Source organism: Ornithorhynchus anatinus, chromosome 1, assembly GCF_004115215.2.
Source record: "Ornithorhynchus anatinus isolate Pmale09 chromosome 1, mOrnAna1.pri.v4, whole genome shotgun sequence".
Lineage (NCBI taxonomy): Eukaryota > Metazoa > Chordata > Mammalia > Monotremata > Ornithorhynchidae > Ornithorhynchus > Ornithorhynchus anatinus.
In genome coordinates this window covers 10,224,884-10,249,803 of record NC_041728.1, presented here as the reverse complement: position 1 = coordinate 10,249,803, position 24,920 = coordinate 10,224,884, and the positions used below count along the sequence as shown (strand labels likewise).

The following is a 24,920-nucleotide window of genomic DNA, read 5'->3' as shown; positions in this document are numbered from 1 at the left end:
GCCTCAAGTACTTCCCCTCATAAATGATACTCTCAGGGAGTATTAGAAGTGTTCCCCTTGAAGTTAAAGTTGGTCATAAGTGTCATTTTCTTGTTCCTGAAGGAGCAGATTCATCCTGTATTGAGTTTAGACCTCATTAAGTTACATCCTTTCCTATCTTCTTTCCAAGTTGTGTTGGCTCTTTTCTCCCTTTAGCTGTGGGAGAATTGCAGTTTTCAAATATTTGATGTATCAATCAATGGTATTCATTGAGCGCTCCACATTCGTAGAGCCTGTACTAAGCACTTGGGAAAGTACAAGATAACAGTCGGTAGACATGTTCCCTCCTCACAGTGAGCTTACATTGGAAAGGGATGTTGAGAAGTAACTCTTGTCAGGGTGAGCAATGAAAACCTAGTTCCTATTTTATACCCATTTACAAGGGTGTTTTATATGCCTCCATGCGCTGTCAACTGCCAGCTTTCCAAGAATCACACAAATATGGGGTTTTCACTCAAAACCTGTTGAAACTCAGGGAAAGGCAAGAGGAAAGAAATTTGGGAAGTAGTGTGAATGTGGCCTAGTGGATAAAGCAGAGCCCTGGGAGCCAGAAGACTTGGGTTCTAATTCCGGCTCCATCTATTTGCCTGCTATGTGACCTTGGGTAAGTCATTTAACTTCTCTTTGCCTCAGTTTCCTCAGCTACACAATGGGAATTCAGTAATAATGTTGGTATTTGTTAAGCGCTTACTATGTGCAGAGCACTGTTCTAAGCGCTGGGTTAGATACAGGGTCATCAGGTTGTCCCACGTGAGGCTCACAGTTAATCCCCATTTTACAGATGAGGTAACTGAGGCACAGAGAAGTGAAGTGACTTGCCCACAGTCACACAGCTGACAAGTGGCAGAGCCGGGAGTCGAACCCATGACCTCTGACTCCGAAGCCCAGGCTCTTTCCACTGAACCTCGCTGCTGTTCTCCCTCCTACTTAGACCATGAACCTCATGTGGGACAGGGACTGTGTCTGACCAAATAATCTTGAATCTACCCAGAACTTAGAACAATGCTTGACACATAGGAAGTGCTTAATGTCTTGTCTAATGTTGCCGAGCCACCTCCGACCCAAAGCGGCTCAAGGACCCATCTCTCCCAGAACACCTCACCTCCATCTGCAATCATTCTAGTAGTGTGTCCATAGAATTTTCTTGGTAAAAATCTGGAAGTGGCTTACCATCGCCTTCTTCCAAGCGGTAAACTTGAGTCTCAGCCCTCGACTCTCTCCCGTGCCACTGCTGCCCAAAACAGGTGAGGTTTGACCGGAGGCAGATTGCCTTCCATTCGCCAGCCAATGCCCAAGCTAGGAGTGGAATGTGTGCGCCTCTGCTTCACTCTCCCTGCCCTCGCTGAGACTGGTAGGGTCCTGGAAACTCTTCAGGTGCCATCCTCAAAGGGGGTTTAACAAATACCATTAAAAAAATGCACTGAATTCAAAGCGTGGGTTCAGTAGGTGACTTCTGCCTCGTGAAGACATGAGTTGTTTGCATTTGTAAGAAGAGGTTGTGAAGGGATTTGGGAAGCAGGATTCCCAGAGTGAGAAGTAGAGTGTCTGGCGGCAGATATTCCTGGGTGATAGTGGCCATCTATGAAGATTATTTCAGGGAGACTATAAACTCCTTAACCAACTCTATTATACTGTACTCTTCCAACTGCTTAATACAGTGCTCTGCACAAAGTACTCAATAAATAAGATTGACTAAAGAGACAGAGGTCTCTGCTCTTAGAAACCTAGCAGGGAGAGGGTGATTCTTTTTGGTTGTGCTTGTGTTCCAGGAACGGGAGGGAATTTCATAGGGTGGGGAGAATTTCTGGACTGAGATTAAATTGGGTTGGAATTTGACCGTTTGTTTAAAAAATTGCGCTCAAGTTATGACTGGTTTTAAGATAGGATCATAAATGAGAGCTTGCTTAGAAGTTTCTCCACGGGCCCTACAGAACGGGGAGAGAGAAATCACCTAAAGCTGGTTCTTGACCTTTCTAAAAATTGAAAGCCAGAAACTCAACCCTCAGAAGTCACACTAGGGTTGGGACCAATGTTTGGGTGAGAATCAGGGTGAGGATTAACATCAAATCTTGGGCTCTGATTAGAGCAGGGACTTGTGTTTGGGTCAAGGCTGGGGTTAGGATTTCATCTGGGGCTAAGTTAAAGGTTGGGAGCAGACTCTATCGGTGTTAGGTGCAGGGATAAGGGCTAGGTTTGGTTCATGATCCAGTGTAGCCACGGTATTGGAGAATAAGGTGAGAGTTTGGGCTCCCAAGAGGTTTTAATATAAATTGGTAGAAGCAGGTATTGTGATCAATTGTATTAACTACTGCTCTGTCTACTATTTCTTGTTATTTAAGTGCTTACTATGTGTCAAGCACTGGTGTCGGTACGAGTTCAGCAGGCTGGACACAGTCCCTGTTCAACATGGGGCTCACTGTGTAAACTGGAGGGAGGAGGATTTAACCCCATTTTACAGGTGAGGTAACTGTGGCACAAAGAAGTGACTGGGCCAAGGTCACAGAGCAAGCAGTTGGAGCCAGGATTAGAACCCAAGTCCCAGGCTTGTGCTCTTTTCTCTAGGCTTCATGGCTTTATTGAAGCCAGGAATTGATTAATTTATTTTGGGTTAACCTTTAGGTGTTCATTTTTGATTCTTCATTAAACTGTTCCATTAATGAACTATGTTTGAATAGCATTTGCTTTTCACCAGAAATATCCATGTTTGTCAAGCAGAATGATAGTAGTTAGCTTTGTGCTGTCTCACAATATGTTTCTACCACTATTCTTTCCACCACTATCGCTTGACTAGATGTCAAAGGGCAAGGAGAACAGTTTGTATTGTCCTCAAGGAATCTGAGTTACAGAGCCAACCCCGTCACAGTGCCTGGAAAGTTTTCCCTTAGCTTGAGAGAAAATAGAAAAAAAGGCCATACCTAGGAGTTAGAGGTGTAACTATGAAACCGATGGTAAAATACTTCTGTGATGTGAATTGCAAGGTATGATGGAAATCTCTTTCAACAGGGATCAGTCAATGGTATTGATTGCTTACTGCATGCAGTTCACCGTACTGAGCACTTGGGAGTATACAGTACCACAGAGTTGGTAGGCATGTTCAGATGATCTCATAAGGTTTAGACTTCAGGAATTTTCAGTAAGCCTTCCAGAGGAACTCAATATATCACCTGTAATATTTACATATCTCATCCAATATTCAGAAAGTCACAAGCGCTGCCCACAAACCAGCTCTGTTGATTCACCAATGAAAGCCGGTCCTCTCTGAACCTAGTTATGAGCAAACAGTGGTATCAATCATATTTATTGATTCCTTCTTAGGTACAGGGCACTGTACTGAGCAGTTGGGAGAAAACAATATAAAAATAACCGTGGTAATTGTGCTTACTGTGTGCCAAGCACTGTACTAAGCTCTGGAGTAGATATAAGATAATCAGGTCCTATGTGGGGCTCAAGGTCTCAGTACAAGGGAGAACAGGTCTTGAATCCCCATATTGCAGATCAGGGAAATGAAGCCCAGAAAAGGTAAGTGACTTGCCCAGGGTCACACAGCAGGTACGTGGCAGAGGCAGGATCAGAGTCCAGGTCTCCTGACTCCAAGATCCATTTTCTTCCATTTTCTCTCCACTAGGTCACGCAAGAGACATGTTCCTTGCCCACAAGGAGTTTACAGTCTCAACTCAGTGAGAAGCTTCTGGAATGAATGGCTTTACATTTGTGTCCTTTCTACTGACCTTTCATTTCTCTCCTCCCCTCTTCCATCCTAACAAAAGCCTCAAGCTTTGAAACTTATCTTCAGCATTTCTGTGCCTACAAAATCTTAAATCCTCTCCAGTCCTCTATTAGCAAGGTAGCTGAAGGGTACACATAAGCATAGCTCACTGTTCCTGGTTATTCAGAGTGACTATTTAGAAATGTTTCAAAGAGTAGAGTGTGCCGTCCTTGCATTTAGATGTGTGCCCTTTATTCACTCCACCCTGTGCTCCACAGCACTTCTGTATCTATCCATAATTTATATTAATGTCTGTCTCCCCCTCTAGACTGGTGGTAATAAAATAATTAATAATTACGGTATTAAGCTTTTACTGTGTGTCAGGCACTCTAGGGAACATGTCTACCAGCTTTGTTAGATCGTATTATCCCAAATGCTTAGTACGGTGCTCTGCACAAAGTAAACATTCAGTAAATGTGATTGGTCGATAGGGAGTTTGATGGTTGGGCTTTCCGGTGCTTGGCACATAGTACTTAACAAATACCATTATTATTATCATAATGGGAAAAGGAGCTTCCCCATCTGCTTGACACCGGACTGGGTTGAGGAATGATACATTAATTTGCTGTCTTTCCCTTCAGGAGCCCCATATTCACTTGAAAGAGGATTGTGCTTCCTTCCGTCCCTGTTGACTCTTCGGGAAGGGGCAAGGGGTGTTTGATCCAGTATTAGAGTGACCAGTAGTCTGGCTTTTGGGTAGCCCGTCCCCTGTCCGGTCCTGATTTGGCCTTGATTATCTTTCTATCTGGGAATGTATTTTAAGCATTGAACTTTCCTCCATGGGTGTCATAATGCTCAAGATTGAGGAGTGTTGGAGGGCAATGCAAATAATAAAAGTGGAATTGGTTAATCAGTGATATTTATTGAGTGTTTACAGTGCGCAGAGCACTGTACTAAGCACTTGGGAGAGTACAACAGAGTTGGCAGATGTGTGCCCTGTCGTCAAGAAGTTTACAATCTAGTAGAGTGCTGTTCTAAGCACTGGAACAGATATAAGTTAATTAGACTCACTTCCAGCTCCACAAGAAGCTCAGTTTGATGATGAACTTCATACATATATAATTCATACAAGGAATAGAAACTTTAAGACTATTTTCCAACCTTAAGCCACCTGTTAGATAGTTGCAAATAAAGCACTCCCAACTGAGAAGATGAAGTAAGGGAGTGGTTTAGAGAGGATGGTTATGAAGGCCAAGATTTAAGGTCTTTTCTTGGCTCTCACTGAAATGAGAGGTTCCTTACCATTGATCAGGCCATAGGTGTTTGTTTTTTTAATGGTATTTGTTAAGTGCTTACTATATATTAGACACTGTACTAAGCGCTGGGGTAGATACAAGCTGATCAGGCTTGACACAGTCCATTTCCCACATTCATTCAATTGTATTTGAGTGCTTACTGTGTGCAGAGCACTGTACTAAGCACTCTGGAGAGTAAATATAACAATAAACAGACATATTCCCTGCCCATAACAAGCTTACAGTCCAGAGGAGCTCACAATTTTAATCCCCATGTTACAGATGATGAAACTGAGGCAAAGAGAAGTTAAGTGACTCGCCCAAAGTCAGACAGCCGACAAGTGGCGGAGCTAGAATTAGAACCCAAGTCCTTCTGACTCCCAGGCCAGTGCTCTATCTACTAGACCATGCTTCTTCTCTTATGTTTCAGAATCTCCAGTAGGTTTCAGAATCATCCCCCAAGACCATGTTTTGGGAAGGAATGAGTTCCCACAGATGAAGTAGAATCACGATGCCTAGGCTGATCACTACTAGGATTAGCATCCACAGTGTCCTCAGCACAGCTTCTACCCTCCTTCTCTCCCCAGCTCTAGGGAATAGGAGGCATCCCTTGAATGGGAGCATGAGAGCTGAGTGCTTCCGACCTACCCAGCACACATGCTCAAGCCTAGACCCAGGAGGCCCAAGGATTCTGAGAAGCAAAGATGCAGCATGGCTTAGGGGAAAGAGCATGGGCTTGAGAGTCAGGAGACATGGGTTCTAATCCTGCCTCCTCCACTTGTTTTCTATGTGACCTTGGACAAATCACTTCATTTCTATGTACCTGTTACCTCATCTGTAAAATGGGGATTAAAAGTGTGAGTCCATGTGGGTATCTATACCAGCGCATAGAACAGTGCTTGACACATAGTAAGCACTTAACAAACACCATCATTATTATTATTATTATTATTGCTCTGAGTACCAGACCTGGAACCCCAGTCTTCACAGTAGGGAGCTGAAGACTCCCATAAGGCTCTAGGTGGAGCTTCCCTCCCCACCAAATATGGAAAACCACTCTAATGACCCAATGATAGTGGTGGGTGGGTTGGTCTAAAGCCTCATTGGGGCTGCCAGGTGCTGGGAAAGATTCAATTAAAGAGTTCAGACATTTCTGAACTGTGGACTCACAGTTCAGGGGTGATAGACACAAAAGATGGTACAACGGGATTGCAAACAACAGTAACAGTCAGCAACCTGTAAGATAGAAAATAAATCTTGCTTGGCGAGAAATTTTCACAGTCTTCACCATTTCCTGGCAAACAGTCCTGGTCATAAACCAATTCGTCTGTCTGTGGGAATGAGAAGAGCATTACTGGAAACAGAAAATAATAATGACAGTAATGATTGGGGTATTTTTAAATGCTTACAATGTGCCAAGCACTGGGATAGGTAAGGTACATGCATATTGTACACAGTCCCTGTCTCACGTGTGGCTCAAAGTCTGAGGAAGGGAGAACAGGCATTGATCTTTCATTTTACAGATGAAGAAACTGAGCCACAGAGGAGTGAATTGACTTGCCCAAAATCAATCAATCAATGGTACTTATTGAGTGCTTAATGAGTGCAGAGCACTGAATTAAAGCGCTTGGGAGAGTCCAATACAACGAAATTAGCAGACACCTTCCCTGCTCATAAGAGCTTCCGGTCTAGAGGAATGTAATGGAAATAATGTCAGAAAGCCAGGTCACATGCAGATAGACCTGGTGGATACATTCGCTCAGTGCCTCTGGCTGTCAACAAGGACAGCTAGTTGTTCTTCCCCTTAACCCCTGAATTCTCAGCATTACGCATAACCTCTGGTTTTGGCAGCAGAAAGCAAATGGGGCCCCACTAGAATCATTAATAGGCTTTGAAGAAGAGCACTTCTGCCCTGTGCGGGCCTACTATTGTTTTTGAACCACAAAATATTTATTAATTAATTTATTTTTACTGGGAGCCTGTGTGGCTCAGTGGGTTTGAATTCCAGGTCTTCCCCTTGCCTTTAGTGTGACTTACAGAAGCAGCGTGGCTTAGTGGAAAGAGCATGGGCTTTGGAGTCATGGGTCATGAGTTCGAATCCCTGCTCTGCCACTTGTCAGCTGTGTGACTGTGGGCAGGTCACTTAACTTCTCTGTGCCTCAGTTACCTCATCTGGAAAATGGGGATTAAGACTGTGAGCCCCACGTGGGACAACCTGATTCCCTGTGTCTACCCCAGCGCTTAGAACAGTGCTCTGCACATAGTAAGCGCTTAACAAATACCAACATTAACTTTGGACAAGTCAAAATGTCCCTGGGCTTCAATTTTTCCACCGGTAAAATGGGTGTGCCGTAGATGGCAATCACTATGCAACCTCCAATGAATCCTACTCACTCCTACTTAGTCTGTGAGCCCCATGTAGGATAGGGACTGTGTCCAACCTGATTAACTTGTATCTACCCCAGTGCTTAGAACAGTGCTTGGCACATAAGTACTTAAACACCATTATAACAATAATTTTATTATTATTCAATCAGTAAGTAATATTTGTTGAGCATTTGCTAGGTTCAGAGCACTGTACTAAGAGCTAAAGTTAGAAGACATGTTTTCTGTCCTCAAAGAGCTTAGAGTCCTTAGCACAGTGCTTGAAATAAATGGCACAGTAATAATAATTATAATAATCACTAGTATTGTTATAACAAACCATTCTGAGATTTGTGAAGACTCAGATGTTTTTGTGGATTTCTTTTCTCTCACCAGTGCCTTCAGCCTTGGTTTTGCCTTCTCTGTCTTTCCTCCCTCTTTCCTGTTCTGGGAAAGACTCTTCTACTCTCTTCTGCCTGTCTCTAGTCTCTCTCCTCATGTCCTCTCCCCATCTCTTAACATACTTAACGTGTTTGTGCCAACTTTTGAGGCTATTGTTACCTCAATAATAAAAAATAATAATAAATATAAATAAATAATAATCAAAAGTGGGATTTGTCATAGGGCGTGTGCTCAAGGGGTATGTATATGTGTCCTAGTGAAGCACTGAAGGGTTAGATTTTAAATACCAGAAGTAACATGGCCTAGTGGAAAGAGAACGGACCTGGATTCTAATCCAGGCTCTGCTGCTTGTCTGCTATGTGACTTTGGGAAAGTCATTTCACTTCTATGTGCCTCAGTTCCCTCATTTGCAAAACGGGGATTCTCCTTCCCACTTAGACTGAGTCCCCGTGTGGCTCAGGGACCGTGTCTGATGTGATGGTATTGTATCTGCCCCGGTGCTTAGTACAGTGCTTGTCACAAAGTAAGCACTGTAGAAATAGCATAATTATTATAATTAGAGGCCGGCTCCACGCCAAAAGGTTGGTTTGTCCCAGATCCATGTCTTGTGCTGCTTTGATTGTCCACTTGGTATGATCCAGCCTTCGGAGCTCATGAATTTGGCACTTAGGGAGGGGAGAGTGCAACTGATCTAAAGCCTTTCCAGTCTGTGTTTGGGCCATGAGTCAGCCTCAGCTATTGTACTCGTTTCTAGGAAACGCTTTAATATTTATTCCAGCCCTGAGCACGTGTTGTTGCATCAGTGACACTACACTTCCTGTCGTGGTATTTCCTTAGATCAAGTAAGTGGCACCCAGCCTAGCATGTTTTAAATTCATTTAATTAGCTCAAGTTTGTTTTTCAGTCTTCCTAGGAGTGCTGTAGGGCTGCAAGAAACAAGCAGAAGTTGGGGAGATTTCCTTCTAGGGAAATAGAAATAGAAAAGTGTTGGCATGATGGTGGAAAAAAATACTTTAATTTAAAATCATTTAAAAAAAGGAATCTGTGGTACCTTGAAGAAAAATGCATTCAAGAGTAGTGAAAGGTAACATAATCAAAACCTGTTCCTTTATGCACATTCAAAAATAATATCCATTTAGACCAGAGTAATTTGGTTCAAAGGCTGTTCTTGTCAGCAACCATGAGAATGGGTGGGTGTAGAGAAACGTCAGGGTGACATTTAGTGAGTATTTTGTCATCTGAGTACAAGTCCCCTCTACACTGAGAATTAGTCGTGGGCAGAAAATGTGTCTACCAACTCTTTTGTTCTGTAATCTCCCAAGCGCTCAATAAACACCATTGATAATGCTCAAAGAATGCTTTGAGCCCCACATTATTTCTACTGAGTTCATCTAGGAATTACATTCCTTAGGAGCCTCGCATTAAGGAAGAACTCATGTTAGAGTAGGAACACCTCGATTGGCATTGCAGGTATACACAAAACGTTTTCTTTCAATATCACATCGAGATCTATTAAGCACTTACTCTAAGTTCATTGTGGGCAGGGAATGTGTCTACCAACTCTGTTATATTGTACTCACCCAAGTGCTTAGTACAGTGCTCTGCACCCGGTAAGCGTTCAATAACGTGTTCAGTTGATTGCAGAGCATTCCTAACCTCTGGGAGAGAATCCAAGGGGGAATTTGATGTGTCCTTCTGGTGGGGGAGGGTCTTCAGTCTAAAATGAATTGTCCAAAAAATTCCCTAATCCTCTAGGAACTTTTGATCCAAAACATGTAAAGGGATCACTCATTGCGGAAGAACTGAGCTTGCACCAGCCCAGATTGAAAGGAAGCAAGAGCGGCCAACCTGCAGCAATCTGGCAATTTCCCAGAGAAATCTAGGCAGGTTATTAACATAGTTAGTCTCCTCTGCAGGGATGAGTATTAGCCCCATCAATATACTGCAGTCAAAGATGAAGTAGCGAGGCTCAGTGGAAAGAGCCTGGGCTTTGGAGTCAGAGGTCAGAGGTCATGGGTTCGAATCCCGCTCGGCCACTTGTCAGCTGTGTGACTTTGGGCAAGTCACTTAACTTCTCGGTGCCTCAGTTTCCTCATCTGTAAAATGGGGATTAAGACTGTGAGCCCCACGTGGGACAACCTGATTCCCCTGTGTCTACCCCGGCGCTTAGAACAGTGCTTGGCACATAGTAAGCGCTTAACAAATACCAACATTATTATTATTATTATGCCTATTTCAAATTAGAGCATCTCTGGGACAGGAGTATTTACTGAAAGCTCTTCTATTCATCTCTAAGCTCTTCGAGAGCAGGAGCTGCATCTTCAACTTCTATTTTGTTCTCCCAAGTACCTTGCCCACAGATAAGCTTGATAAGCCTGAAATCCATGATTAGCAGCATGGTTTAGTGGTTAGAGCATGGGCCTGCGAGTCGGAAGGACCTGGATTCTAATCCCAGCTCCTGCAGCTTGTCTGCTCTGTGACCTTGGGCAAGCCACTTGACTTCTCTGTGTCTGTTACCTCATCTGTAAAATGGGGATTTTACCCATGTGGCATAGGGATTGTGTCCAACCTCATTACCTTGTATCTACCCCAGCGCTTAGTAGAGTGCCTGGCACATAGCACTTAAGAAATACCATAAAAAGTATTCCAATGAGCATAATAAACAATCCAGCTGGAAAATTCAAGACTTCCATCTTTTCTGGCTTGATCCACTTCCGGTCTTGTCCCTGTAACACTCATTTTAGTTAAGGTCTGAAAAATGGCCCAGAAAGTTACATTTCCCTCATCCAGTAAACTCCCTTCCAAAGCAGAATGGCGTAGTGGACAGAGCACGAGCCTGGGAGTCAGAAAGTCATAGGTTCTAATCCCACTTCCACCGCTTGTCTGCTGTGTTTCTTTGGGCAAGCTGCTTAGTTTCTCTGTGCCTCAGTTCCCTCATCTGTAAAGTGGGGATTAAGACTCAGCCCTATGTGGGGCAGGGACTGTGTCCAACCCAGGGACTGTGTCTTGTGTCTACCCTAGCGCTTAGAACAGTGCCTGACACATAGTAAGCACTTAAATACCATCATTATTAATATTAGTATTATTATTAAACTGTCCTATTTAAGACTCATGCTTTGTTCAGCTCACTGTAATACAGCTCCCACTAGGAGGGACCTCAGAAGTAAGCTAGGTGGACTGAGAGAGAATTCAAGCTATTGAAAAAAATGTAGCACCTCTGTGCTTGAATGACCTGCGGAATTCCCCCCACAATAGATTTGGAGGCTTGAATTGTCCAGAAAATCTGCTGATAATGATAATTATGGTATTTGTTGAATGCTATTTGGCTTGCATTGTACTAAGTGCTCATTATAAGCAGATTGGGCTATAGCTTACCATACATGGGAAATGTGACTAGGAGGTCTTTTTTCCTGATCTGTAGTCAGTCAATCGTATTTATTAAGCACTTAGTGTGGCCAGAGCATTGTACTAGTGCTTGAGAGAATACAATATAACATTACAACAAACACTTTTCCTGCCCACCGTGAGCTTGCAGTCTAATCTGCACTAAAATGAACATTACAAGGAGGTGATTAGAAGTGGATTTGAACCAGAAAAGGTAGGCTTCTTGAATTTCCCAGCCAGATTGTTCATCGTCAGTCTATTTTATTCCTCACCACCTGTGAGCAAGACTTCCAAACTGGCATTTGAGAGGTTGGTGGTGTGGACCTAACCTTTGGAATGGGCAGAACCTAGGTCAGTGCCTTTTGTCAGGTAAGAAATGACCAGATATAAATTAGTCACTGGGGGGAATACATGTCAGTCACTGCTACTGGATAGCTGAGCGTAAGTCACAAAATGTCAGCCCTCTGCATCTGGCAAAGATCTGCCCTGTGCTTTCTGAACTGAGGCGATTTAACCGTCTACATTCTCATAAAACACCTGCAGTGCTTGAGAATTTCAGGTATTGCAGGAATGGTAATTATGGGACGGGGAAATACAATATAGCAAGCGGACTGTGACTGAAAAACAATGAAATGTTTCCTTCTATAAATATCATCGATCACTGGTATTTATTGAGCTCTATTTGTGTGCAAAACAGCTAATCTGGGGTATGGATTGAATGCTTACTGTGTACAGAGCATGTACTAAGCTCTTGGAAGAGTACAGTGCGACAGTCGTTAGTTACGTTCCTTGCACACAGTGAGTTTACAAACTAGAGGGGGAGACAGACATCAATAAAAATAAATTAGGGTTATGTACCTAAGTGTTATGGAGCTGAGGGTGGGGTGAATACCAAGTGTCTGAAGGGTACACAGATCCAAGTACATAGATGGTGCAGAAGGGAGAGGGAGTCGGGGAAAGAGGGCTTAATTAGGAAGGCCACACAGCAGACGTGGTGGAGCCAGAATTAGAGCCCAGGTCCTTCAGACTCTCAGGCCCCTGCTCTATCCACTAGGCCACCCTGCTTCTCAGATAAGTTAAATGACTCTCCCGAGATCACGTAGCAAGGAAGTGACAGAGCTGGGATTAGAACCCTGGTTCCCTGACTCCCAGGCCCAAGCTCTTTCCTCTAGGCCTCACCGCTTCCAGACGTGGTTATGCCTCTCTCGAGCTAATGGATTTCCTACCTCAGACGCATCCAGCTGGTGAAGCAGTTTCAGCAACGCCGTCTGTGAACTGTGCTCCACATCCGTGGCAAGACAAGTTTACCAACGATGAGGCCCTGGAATTTAGTCAGCTAACAAGAATTAACACATTCCTCATAGCGACTTGGCTCTCCTGGGCGGGGCGTGTGAGGAGAGCCGGCAACTGCAGGATTCCTAAGTAGCCGCTCTCTGGAGGAGTGAAAGGGGGAACATATAAGCCAGGGTGAAACACAGCCTCAAATAATGTGTAATAGCAGGAAGGCCAGCTTGGCAGACAGCAGTCAGAAGAGGGGCTTCTGTCTCTCCACAAGCAGAGGATGCTGGAAGATCACTACAGCAGACAGACCAGCCAGACAGGCAGTAATTAGGAAGGGGGCTCCTCTAATCAAGCAGAGGATACTGAGAGACCACTGCAGTGAAAAGACCAGCCTGGCAGACAACAGTTGGAAGAGGGGTGGCTGTCTTTGAGCAGAGGCTTTAGGAAGATCAGGATGCCACGAGGCAGGTTCGAAGACAGATAAGCCCTGTATGGGACAAACCCATGAGTGTGGCAAGGAGCTTTCCTTAAATGCAAACAATGAGACATCTCACCGTCGATCTTCTCAACCACATCTGCACCCAGAAACGGTCTAACCGTCTGTAGCGCCTGAAGGATGGTTAAGTAATTGTGCGTACGTGTACGTATGTACACAGAGAAGCGGCGTGGCTCAGTGGAAAGAGCACGGGCTTTGGAGTCGGAGGTCATGGGTTCGAATCCCGGCTCGGCCACTTGTCAGCAGTGGGACTCTGGGCAAGTCACTTCACTTCTCGGCGCCTCAGTTACCTCATCTGTAAAATGGGGATTAAGACTGTGAGCCCCACGTGGGACAACCCGATTCCCCTGTGGCTACCCCAGCGCTTAGAACAGTGCTCGGCACATAGTAAGCGCTTAACAAATACCAACATTATTATTATATGTATCTAAGAAGTAAATTTCCAAAAGAAGCTGGTATCCGATGGTGTTCTTGATTTAGATTAATGTCAGTTGATAGAAACTTTGCCTTGCCATAGACTGAGGTTCAAAGGGCAGCAAAAAAAAGATTGTTGGGGAAGATTTGATCATCCAGAAGACTGGAGCAGCATGACCCAGTGGAAGGGTAACAATGTCTGCTTTTCTTCCCCCTTTAAACTGGGAGCCCTAGGTGGGACTGGGACCGTGTCCAATCTGCTCATCATATAGCAGATCATTTATTGAGGGTTTACTGTGTGCAGAACACTGTCCTAAGTGCCTGGAAGAGTACCTTATAACAGAGCTGGGGAAGAAGTGTGACTCAATGGTTAGAGCATGGGCCTGGGAGTCAGAAAGACCTGGGTTCTAAATCCCCGCCTGCCACTTGTCTGCTGTGGGACCTTGGGCAAGTCACTTCACTTCTCTGTGCCTCAGTTATCTCATCTGAAAAATGGGAAATAAGATCGTGAGCCCTGTGTGGGACAGGGTTTACCGTGTATCTACCCCAACGCTTAGAACAGTGCCCAGAACATAGGAAGCGCTAAACAAATACCTTTTATAAACGAAGGAAAGTTGGTAAACATGTTCCCAGCCCACAGCGAGCTGTGCTTGGCACATGGTAAACTCTTAACAGACATCACTAATATTATTATTATTAGATCTGGGTTCTGATTCCCCAGCTCTACCATTTGCTAGTTGTGTGACTTTGGATAAGTCATTTAACTGCTCTGTGCCTCAGTGGCTCATCTTTAAAATGGGGATAAGACATTTGCTTTTTCTTCCCCTTAGATTGGGAGTCCCCTGTGGGACAGGGATGGTATCCAATCTGCATATACTATATCTACCTCTGTGCTTAGTTGCGATGCTTGGCACATAGTATGAGCTTAACAAATACTACTGTTGTTATTATTCTTAATTCTTGGTGAGAGTAGAGACCCTTCACTTGGTTCTCTGGGATGTTGGAGCCCAGGGTGGACCTGGGAAGTCAGCATTACGACTCCCAACCCACAGCCCAGGCAGCTTCTAGGCAAGTGAGGTGGAAGCTTCTGGGAGAAGTGTTAGGCATTGATGAACTGAAGGGGAAGGCAGCATCTAGAGAAGATTCATGACTCACCCTGTTCTCCAGATGCTGGATCTCTCCCTTCCTGAGGGGAGAGTTGAGGTTGGCAAGAATCCAGCCAGCGAGCCAGCTAGGGAAAAAGAGAGAGAGAAAGTGCGAGCGAGCGCCTGCCCGCCCTTGGGGAGGGGTGAGAAAAGGAGCCAGAAGGGGAGGGGAGATATACCACAGCCGCTGCCAAAGGCCGGCAAAGAGCAGAGGGGCAGGGACTGTTTGGCCGTTAGAGTGAGTGAATCTGAGATGTTTCCCCTGGGCCTCTGTGGAATACTGAGGCTGCCCAACATTTAGGATCTTGAAGAGATAGAAACAGTTATCTCCTAGGAGTTGTTCATAACCAGCTTGATATGTCCTGTTCTTGCTGTACAACTTAGTTAATGGATAAAGAAGATTTTGCACAACTGGAAGTTGTCATGCTGTTGTTGAAACAGGAGAGATTCCTCGGGAATAAAAGCCCCATAGCCTAGTAGAAAGAGTACGGGCCTGGGACTCAGAGCACCTGGATTCTAATTCTGACTCCACCACTTGCTTGCTGTGTGACTTTGGGAAAGTCTCTTCACTTTTCTCTGCCTCAGTTTCCTCAACTGCAAAATGGGGATTAAAGCTGTGTGCTTCGTGTGGTACTTGGACCGTGTCCAGCCTGATTAGCTTGTACTTATCCCAGTGCTTAACACAGTGCCTGGCCTATCGTGTTTAACAAATGCCATTTAAAAGAGAGTCATTTCACTTCTCTGTACCTCAGTTTTCTCATCTGTAAAATGGGGATTCAATACCTGTTCTCCCTCCTGCTTAGGCTGTGAGCCTCATGTGGGACAGGGACTGTCCAATCTGATGAACCTGAATGAACCCCAGCTCTTAGTACAGCGTTTGGCACACAGTAAGTCCTTAGCAGATACCATCGTTAATGTTAGTTCTGTTTGTGGCTCCCTGTTCACCAGTGTTTCAAGGAATTATCTGGAGCAACAAAAAACTGAGAGCATGTCAATAGACAAGCTTTCCCTGGAGATTCCTGATGTAAACTCCATCCTCGCTTAGAACAGTGCCTGGTACACAGTAAGCACTTAACAAATGCCATTGGAAAAAACCCAAAACATTAGAATGTAAGTTCCTTGTGGGCAAGATAGGTCTCAGGATTCTGTGGTACTGCCCAGTTGTGCGGCAAAGCACGTAGTGATAATTATAATCGTAGTATATAAGTGCTTATTATGTTCTGAGCATTGAGCTAAGCACTGGGGAAGATACAAGACAGGTCAGACCCAATCCTTGTCCCACTTAGGACTCACAGTTTTAGGGGAAGGCTGAGCAGGTATTTCATTCTAATACAAGGTCCGCTAAATAAATGCCACGGCCACTCCAATAGGAGCAGAAGCATTCACAGCCTCCGGGGCACATCATTCTGACCCCAAGGTTCCCAGCCTGGGGCTAACAGTCGGTTTGTGGGCACCCCGAGAGGAAGGGGAAGGGACCACAAGGTGGAAAGAGAAGAGCGTCTGATGGGATGTTCAGCATGTGGGATTCAATTTTCTCATCTGGCTCTATTCCAGGCACATTCATCCTCTGCCGCTCCAACCAGAAACCCCACCATGAATCCCACAGAAGCCAAGGTAAGCTGATCTTCTGAGACCACTGAGAAAGCCACATCTAAACAGAGCTGGGTGTGTTTAGAAAAGTGTGGAATGAACAGCTGTAACTTCATAATGTCGTCCGGTCTTATATTCCAAATAGCTAGGGCTGCAATACAGAGAGATGAACTCTTTATAATGATAACGGTAAGAATAACTGTACAAGTTCTACACTAAGCAATGGGATAGATATCAAACAATCAGGTTGGACACAGTCCTTGTCCCATTTGGGACTTTCAGTCTAAATAAGAGGGAAAACAGATATTGAATCCCCATTTTACAGATGAGGAAACTGGAGCCCAGTGAAATGACCTGTCCAAGGTTTTACTGCAGGCAGGTGGCGAGCCAGGATTAGGACCCCGGGCCCCTCGACTACCAGGCCTATGTTCTTTCCACCAGGTCACACGGCTTCTCTGATGCCTGAGGACCTTAATAATGTTAATGTTGGTATTTGTTAAGCGCTTACTATGTGCAGAGCACTGTTCTAAGCGCTGGGGTAGACACAGGGAAATCGGGTTGTCCCACGTGGGGCTCACAGTCTTCATGCTCATTTTACAGATGAGGTAACTGAGGCACAGAGAAGTTAAGTGACTTGCCCATGGTCACACAGCTGACCTTGTGATTGTCATCTGGCCTTGAACTCAGTACACAGTCAGGCTTCAATTTTAAGATTCTCTATAATCTGTGAAGAAACTGCAGAATCACCTGGATTCTTTGCTCTCCACTACTGCCTTAGGTTTGAGGGGTTCTAAGAACTGCAGGCAGAAGCAGAACCCAAGATTACACCCCGTTACACTGAGTCTCTGCTGTTGTTGCTACTGTGATACGGGCGCATGTTTTAAACCTTCAGCGTACAGAGAGCACTGAGCTCCAGGTAAAAATCTCCACCTCCTCACCAAACTCATCGGGTAAGGATGACACCATATCCTGCCAGGAAGCAAAGGTGTAGAAACATTGCCCTCATGCAAGAAGCAGCCTGGCCTATTGGATAGAGCATGGACCTGGGAGGCAGAAGGACCTGGGTTCTAATCCTGCCTTTGCCACTTGTCTCCTGTGTGACCTTCACTCCTCTGTGCCTCAATTCACTCATCCATATAATGGGGATTAAGACTGTGAGCCCCTTGTGGGACGGGGACTGTGTCCAACCTGATTAGCTTATATCTACCCCAGAGCTTAGAACGGCGCTCATCACTTAGTAAGAGCTTAACAAATACCATCATTATTATTTCCCTGTGCCTCAGTTACCTCACCTGTAAAATGGGGAGTAACTGTGAGCCCCATGTGGGACAGGGACTCTGTCCGACCCAGTTTGCTTGGATCCACCCCAGAGCTTAGTACAGCACATACTAGGTATTTGTTAAATGTCACACATTATTATGACGACATACAGAAGGAACCAGAAAGATATCATTAATTTCGGATCTTTGCCGCTGAAAAGGTTTTCCCCGTGAAAACAGATCTGGGCTTTGGCGCCGCTCATCTAGACCTCCTCTCTTTCCTCCAGAAGCATTTAGAACAGTGCTTGGCACATAATAAGCGCTTAACAAATACCATCATTATTATTAAATCACAACTGAGGATTTCTCAGGTTTAACAGGGGATGAAACGAGCCAGCAAACAAATCTATTTTCTCATTCGCGCTCCCATCCAGCAACCATGATATCAGATACCATCCAAATATTCAGGTCACTGTGATTTTTCAAGGCTGATACCGGGTGGAACCGGAGCTCTTTAAGAGGTCATTGAAAGCCAACCTGAACCTCTTGGGCTCGGGAGCAGAGGGGAGGGAGCAACTGGAATCCTCAGGGATATGGTCATCCAGAGATGACAGTGAATTGGTGTTTTCCCTGATTCTGATGAAGTTTGCCAACAGATGCTGCTTCAAACGGTCCCAGCAAGGCAACCTTTGCAACAGTTGCCATGTTTCAGAGCTGAGGAATTACAGAATCTCTCCTGTTCGCTCCCTTGCTTTACTGAGGTATCGTTTTAAACAATGCTAATCAAACATTGGTATTTATTCAATGCTTACAGTGAGCAGAGCACTGTATTAGGTGCTTGGGAGAGCGCAGTATAAAAGAAGTAGAGAAACAGTGTAGCCTAATGGTTAGAGCACAGACCTGGGAGAAATTCAGTAATTCTGGCTCTGCCATTTGTCTCCTGCATGACCTTGGGCAAGTTACTTCACATCTCTGTGCCTCAGTCACCTCCTCTGTCAAATGGGGATTAAGAGTGTGAGCCCCATGTGGAACATGGACTGTGTCCAATCTAATTTGTATCTACCCCAGCACTTAGAACAGTGCCCAGCACGTAATAGGTGCTCAACAAATGCCATTTTAAAAAAAGAAGTTGGTAAACATGTTCCCTGCACACAAGGAGCTTATAATATAGAGGGATTTATGTTCTCACACTTCTACTTATTGTCAGTCCAGCTCACTCTCCCTGCAACTCCTTGTCTCCCTGAATTTCTGGGCCTCATTCCTGTGTTGGAAAAACTCCTGCTCTTTGGAGGAGAGATTAATAGCATGGCTCAATGGAAAGAGCCCAGGCTTGGGAGTCAGAGGTCGTGACGTCTAATCCTGGCTCCGCCACTTGTCAGCTGTGTGACTTTGGGCAAATCACTTTACTTCTCTGTGCCTCAGTTCCTCAGTTTAAAATGGGGATTAAGACTGTGAACCCCCTGTGGGACAACCTGGTTACCTGGTACCTACCTCAGAGCACAGAACAGTGCTTGGCACATAGTAACCACTTAACGAAGCCTATCATTATTATTATTGTTATTACCATAATCATCACTATTATCATCATTGTAATTATGACCAGATCTATTGTTCTGGTGTATAAGCAGCCCCTGAAGCTTAGTGCACAAATGTGAATAAAATGATCCAAACAAAATAGCCAAATAGCTAACAATGACCTCTAGGTAATAACAGAAACCATTATTAATGTTAATAATGATAATAGTGATTATAATAATAATAATCACTTACTATGGGGCCAAGTGCTGGGGTAGAGTTAATACAGTCAGATCGGACACAGTCCCATGGCTCATGGTCTAAGGGGGAGAGAGAACAGGCATTTAATCTCCTTTTTTAGAGATGAGGAAACTGAGGCAGAGAAGTTAAGTAACTTGTCCAGTCACAGAGGCAAGTGGAAGAGCCAGGATGAGAACCCATGTCTCCTGACTCCCAGTCTCATGCTTTTTCCCCTAGGCCACCCTGTTTTAGATCCCTTCTCTCTCTCAGGAGATTAGAAGTGGGGATACCTGGGTTCTAATCCTGGCTCCACCCCAGCCTCGTGTGTGACCTTGGATATGTCTCTGTGTCCCAATTTCCTCATGAGTAAAATAAGGGTGAGCTATCAGTTCTCCCTGCCCATTGGATTGTGAGCCCCGCGGGATACGAGGATCAGTCCGACCTGACAACCTTATGCCTACCCCCGTGTTTAGCTCTGTGCTTACCCCATAGTAATGACTTAATGAATGCTGTAATAATAATAATTATCTCACTATGGTTAAGTTTATGAAGTCAGATTTCATAGACTAATGGAAAAATCATGGGTCCAGAAGTCAGAGGACCTGGGTTATAATGCCGACTCTGCCGCATGTCTGTTTTATGACCTTGGCAAGCCACTCACTTCTCTGGGCTTCAGTTTCCTCATCTGTAAAATGGGATTAAGACTCTGAGCCCCATATGGAACAGTGACTGTGTCTGACCCGATTACCTTCTATCTACCTCAGCGCTTAGAACGGTGCTTGGCACATTGGCACTGTTGTTATTATTAACTGATGGCGAATTGACTAACAGAAGAAGGGTTTTAAGATTCTTTCTGATGCAAGTTCTCAGGGGGTCAAACGGGAAGACCCCGAGCCATTTCTTTCTGTTGTGCTAACGTGACCTGTAGTGGCTTATGATGGAGTTGTCATTTGCGCGGCCTGGCGCCGGTTGTTTACTGTCGTCGGGCCTTGCCTCTCGGGGCATCCGGTACCACGACTGAGTTCTGTACTTTAACATCAGGCTTCTCCGAGCCGTAAAAAAACCGGCGGATCACAGGCCCACGGCAAGAAGAGAAACAAAACTCAGGTGATACGTGGTTCACTGTCTCTGTGCAGCTCTCTGTGCCTCCGCAGTCACGCCCGCCCCTGTGCGTTCATTACAGAGCCCTCCAGTTGCTCAGCATGTGCCATCCACAGATCCGCCGACCCCTTCCCCCCCGACCCCCGCCTTCTGTGACCCATACAGCCCGGGTGCCTTTCCCGTAACCTCATTTGCTCAGCACCATCTCAGCTTCGTGCACCCTCAAGCCATCCTTCCGCCTCAGAGAAGCAGCATGGCCTAATGGTCAGAGCATGGGCCTGGGAGTCAGAAAGACCTGGGTTCTAATCCCGGCTCTGCCACGCGTCTGCTGTGTGACCTTGGGCAAGTCACTTCACTTCTCTGGGCCTCAGTTCCCTCATCTGTAAAATGGGGATTAAGACTGGGAGCCCCATGTGGGACAGGGACTGTGTCCAACTTGATTATCTTGTATCTATCCCACTGCTTAGAACAGTGCCTGGAACAGAGTAAGCGCTTAAATACCACAATTATTATTATTATTAGTGTTTAAAAGCCCAGCTGCAAACCAGGGAGCGAGTCTATTTCTGACAGGAGGGCCACCCGGTTCCATTTCCATCCGGTCCCAGCCTCCCAAGGTCGGAAGGATGAGCTGCCAGACTTTAACGAGATGGACGACGGAGCCTCCGAGCGAACCTTAGGACAGAACTGGGAGCGCCTTGCGAAGGATTCTGGGGAAGAAGCCTAGGAGCTCAGGAACGATAGGATTAAAGAAGGGTAGTTTTTGCTCGGTCTTGTTTCTCCAGAGCCCCCCGCCACTGGAACTCCTCGGAAGACCATGGGGCAGGCCCCATGGTTATGAGGGAAGCCACTAGGAGCAATTCCTGGCACCCTGTTCCTCATCCCTGCTCTATTCTATGGAGATCCCCTGTGGATTGAAGGATAACGGAGGTTTGCTGAACCAGGGGAGACCGGTTACTCCCGGGAAGATTGGGAGGTGGCACCTTTGAACCTGAGAGCACGGGGAAGGCTCTGGGTTCCATTTCACCCCAAAGCCTTCCACCGGCTTGGTCTGCGACTAGCACGCTTTTAATGTGGACCTTGAAATAGGCACTCCGAGGTCCATTCCCACTACAGAAAGTTACCCCCTGGGCTACAGCTAGTATTGTTTATACCCTAGCACTTAGTGTTGGCACATAGAAAGTACTTAACATGTAGCACAATTATTGTGCGGTTCCCATTTGGGAAAATACATCTGGGATTCCCAGGTGGAGTGCTCTCATTTTTATACTTTGAAAAAATATTCCTTGGGGGAATAGAACAAGATTGTCTGCTGCCTCTTGCAGCTTACATAGTAGGGAACTTAGCAAAAACTTCCACTTGGGACAATTACATTTTTTCTGCCCCGTATTTTACCTTGACTGCAATCTTATTCTTGTAGAATTTGAAAATGCTATTTGTCACGTACTGATATAAGTTGCATATAGAGAAGCAGCGTGGCTTAGTGGAAAGAGCCTGGGCTTGGGAGTCAGAGGTCATGAGTTCGAATCCCAGCTCTGCCACTCGTCAGCTGTGTGACTGTGGGCAAGTCACTTAACTTCTCTGTGCCTCAGTTACCTCATCTGTAAAATGGGGATTAACTGTGAGCCTCACGTGGGACAACCTGATGACCCTGTATCTCCCCCAGCGCTTAGAACAGTGCTCTGCACATAGTACGCGCTTAACAAATACCAACATTATTATTATTATTATATTTTTATCACATAAGGAGAGGTCCGATTTTGATTGTCATATTTTAACATTTAAAACCAAATAAAATTTATGGAATCTTATGCAAGCTATTTTTTATTAATTTTTCCATTAATTTTTGGTTTAGGGTGCAAAAATTGAGCCAGAGAAAACACCCCAGTCATCCAAAGTAAGGCTTATTTTTATAGGTCTTATTTTCGCGAACTTTAACTGAATAAAATACACAGTTTCTCACCCAAGCATTTGGTATTAACTTCTCCATTCATCTGATTTAGGTCGTAAAAACAGAACCAGAGAAAACACCACAGTCATCCAAAGTAAGAGGCTTATTTTTATTTGTTATATTTTCGCCAACCTTAGCTGAATACAATCCGTGATAGCTGGTGCAAGCATTTGGTATTAACTTCTCCATTGATCTGATTTAGGCTGCAAAAACAGAACCGGAGGAAAAAACACCACCGCCATCCAAGGTTTGACTCCCATTTTAATTTGTCATCTTTCCTCCATGGTACCGTACAATAATGAGGGTGGAGCCAAGCTCAAAATTGGATCTGATCAAGCTTTCTTAGACCTTAAGATTTTTTATCAGATAACTCCTTTCAGAATTAACCTCTTAATTGTGATGGTATGGAATAAGGCATATAAAACACAGACCTGGGAGTGTGTGTTCTAATCCCTGGTCTGTGATTTGTCTGCTATGTAACCTTGGGCAAGTCATTTCACTTCTCTGAGCCTCAGTTACTTCATCTGTAAAATGGGGATTGAATCTGTGAGCACCTTGTGGGAAAGGAACTGTGTTCAACCCTATTTGCTTGTATCCACCTCAGCACCTCATATAATGCCTGGCACACAGTAAGTGCTCAACAAATACCTTTATCCCCTCTAGACTGTAAGCTCATGTGGGCAGGGAATGTGTCTGTTTATTGTTCCACTGTACTCTCTCAAGCGCTTACTACTGTGCTCTGCACAGAGGAAGTGCTCAATAAATACAATTTAATGCGTGAATGAAGGCCTATCAAAATTGTGTGCATTTCATTTGCTGTGTCTGTTCCCCACCTCCTCGGGATTTCCTATCATGCCCTACACCTGCTTGGGAAAAATGGGGATGAAACAGAGGTATGATAGTGTCGCATCCTTGAGTACGTCGGGCCTTGGCTGCAGCTATGACCTTAAGACTGTTGGATTCTGATCCTTAAGAAACCCAAAACTGTGCTCCTCTAACTACAGTATTATATTGCTCCAAGCACATTGTCCTTACCTTTTGTGGTTGTGTGTTTTTTAGGGTTTCATCGCTTTTTACATGTCTGTCACCAACCCCAAGGAGCAGCGTGGTCTCATGGAAAGAGCATGAGAGTTAGGAGCCCCACTGGGGTCTAATCCTAGGGTGCCACTTACTTGCTGTGTGACCTTAGGCAAATCACTAATCTCTGTGCCTTAGTTTCTTCAACCGTAAATACGAGGGGAAAAATACCTATTTTCTCTACCCCTAGACTGTGAACCCCATGGGGGACAGAGACTGTGTCTGATCTTATTAGCTCAAAATAGAACTGAGGGTAAAGCCTTCGGAAAATTTACAAGTACCATAAAAATTCAAGGTACTGTCATTTCTTGGTAGTGAGAGCACATTTGGAAATATAAAGAGCTATGGAATTCTTTCATCATTATTAGTATTTATTAATAACCTACTCTCTACAGAGACTTGTACATGGAGGCATTAGTAGAATTAGACACTGTCCTTTGTCTTCAAGAAGCTTATGATCTAGCGAATTTCATTGAATTAAAGGCCATGAGGACAACTTTTCGTGCTGTAATAGTTACAGGCTGAATTTGAGTACTTGATTGACCTCCTTCCGACAGATTCAACCCATTGGTCTTCGTTCTTGAGCTTTTTCAGTATCAGTGATAAGGATTTCAGACTAAACATTTCCTCTGTCTCTTAAAAGGATCTGCAGCTCACTGATTCTCATGCAAAACAGACATCAAAAGAAAAACCAAAGGAGCACACAGAGGTAAATTAATCTATTTTTTAACCACAAGTTTAAAAATGTTAACCGCTAAAGCTTGATTGGAGATAGCAATAAATCATTCTGTTTAAGAGAAGCGATGTGTCACGGGTCTGGGAATCAGAGGACTGGGTTCTAATCCCAGCTCCACCACTTGGTTGCTGTAACACTTTGGGTAATTCATTTTAACTTCTCTGTGTTTCAGTTCCCTCATTTGCAAAATGGGGCTTCAGTAATTGTTCTCCCTCCTATTTAGACTGCGAGCTCCGTGTGGGACCCGATTATTTTGCATTTACCTCAACACTTTGTACAGTGCTTAATAAGTACCCCAATCCCGGCTCCACCACTTGTCTGCTATATGAGCTTGGGCAAGTCACTTCACTTCTCTGTGCCTCAGTTACCTCATCCGTAAATGGAGATTGAGATTGTGAACCCCCAAGTGGGTCAGGGACTGTGTCCAACCCGATTTATATACAGCTTAGTGCTTAGTATAGTGCCTGGCACATAGTAAGCGTTTAAAAAATACCATAGTAATAATTATTATTATTAATTTTTTCAGCAAAAAAGCCCCCACAAAGAGCCATCGGACAGTGGGAGTAAGACCACTCCCACTGGAAAAGCAGTCGTCAAAGCAACTGAACAATTGACTCCAGAGAAACAGACTGAAGAACCAAAGGTAAAATGGTCTAACCAGGGGCCAGGAAATTTGGGTCTGTAATCAGGAAATGCATCACTGATAACCCCTACTCCCCAATCTCACATCTGCTTTTCAGAGTAGACAAGTCTCATGGCCTAGCGGATAGAGCATGGGCTTGGGAATCGGAAGGTCCTGGGTTCTGACCCTGACTTTGCCGCTGGTCTGCTTTATGACCTTGGGAAAGTCACTTCACTTATCTGTGCCTCAGTTACCACATCTGTCAAATGAGGATTAAGACTGTGAGCACCATGGGGGACAGGGACT

At 44.8% G+C, this 24,920-nt stretch overlaps 1 protein-coding gene across 11 annotated transcripts in view; it reads left to right on the top strand.

Moving 5' to 3' along the window:
* Positions 1-24,920, top strand: part of CAST (calpastatin) — a 162,848-nt gene that overhangs the window by 100,862 nt on the left and 37,066 nt on the right. For 10 of the 11 annotated variants that reach the window (XM_029073088.1, XM_029073080.1, XM_029073043.1 and 7 more), the window contains 7 exons: positions 16,081-16,140; positions 20,172-20,237; positions 22,084-22,125; positions 22,232-22,273; positions 22,382-22,426; positions 23,900-23,965; positions 24,519-24,635. In XM_029073088.1, coding sequence (XP_028928921.1) covers positions 16,081-16,140; positions 20,172-20,237; positions 22,084-22,125; positions 22,232-22,273; positions 22,382-22,426; positions 23,900-23,965; positions 24,519-24,635 — 438 coding nt within the window. The remainder of the gene's footprint in view (positions 1-16,080; positions 16,141-20,171; positions 20,238-22,083; positions 22,126-22,231; positions 22,274-22,381; positions 22,427-23,899; positions 23,966-24,518; positions 24,636-24,920) is intronic. The other variant, XM_029073068.1, reaches the window with a different exon arrangement.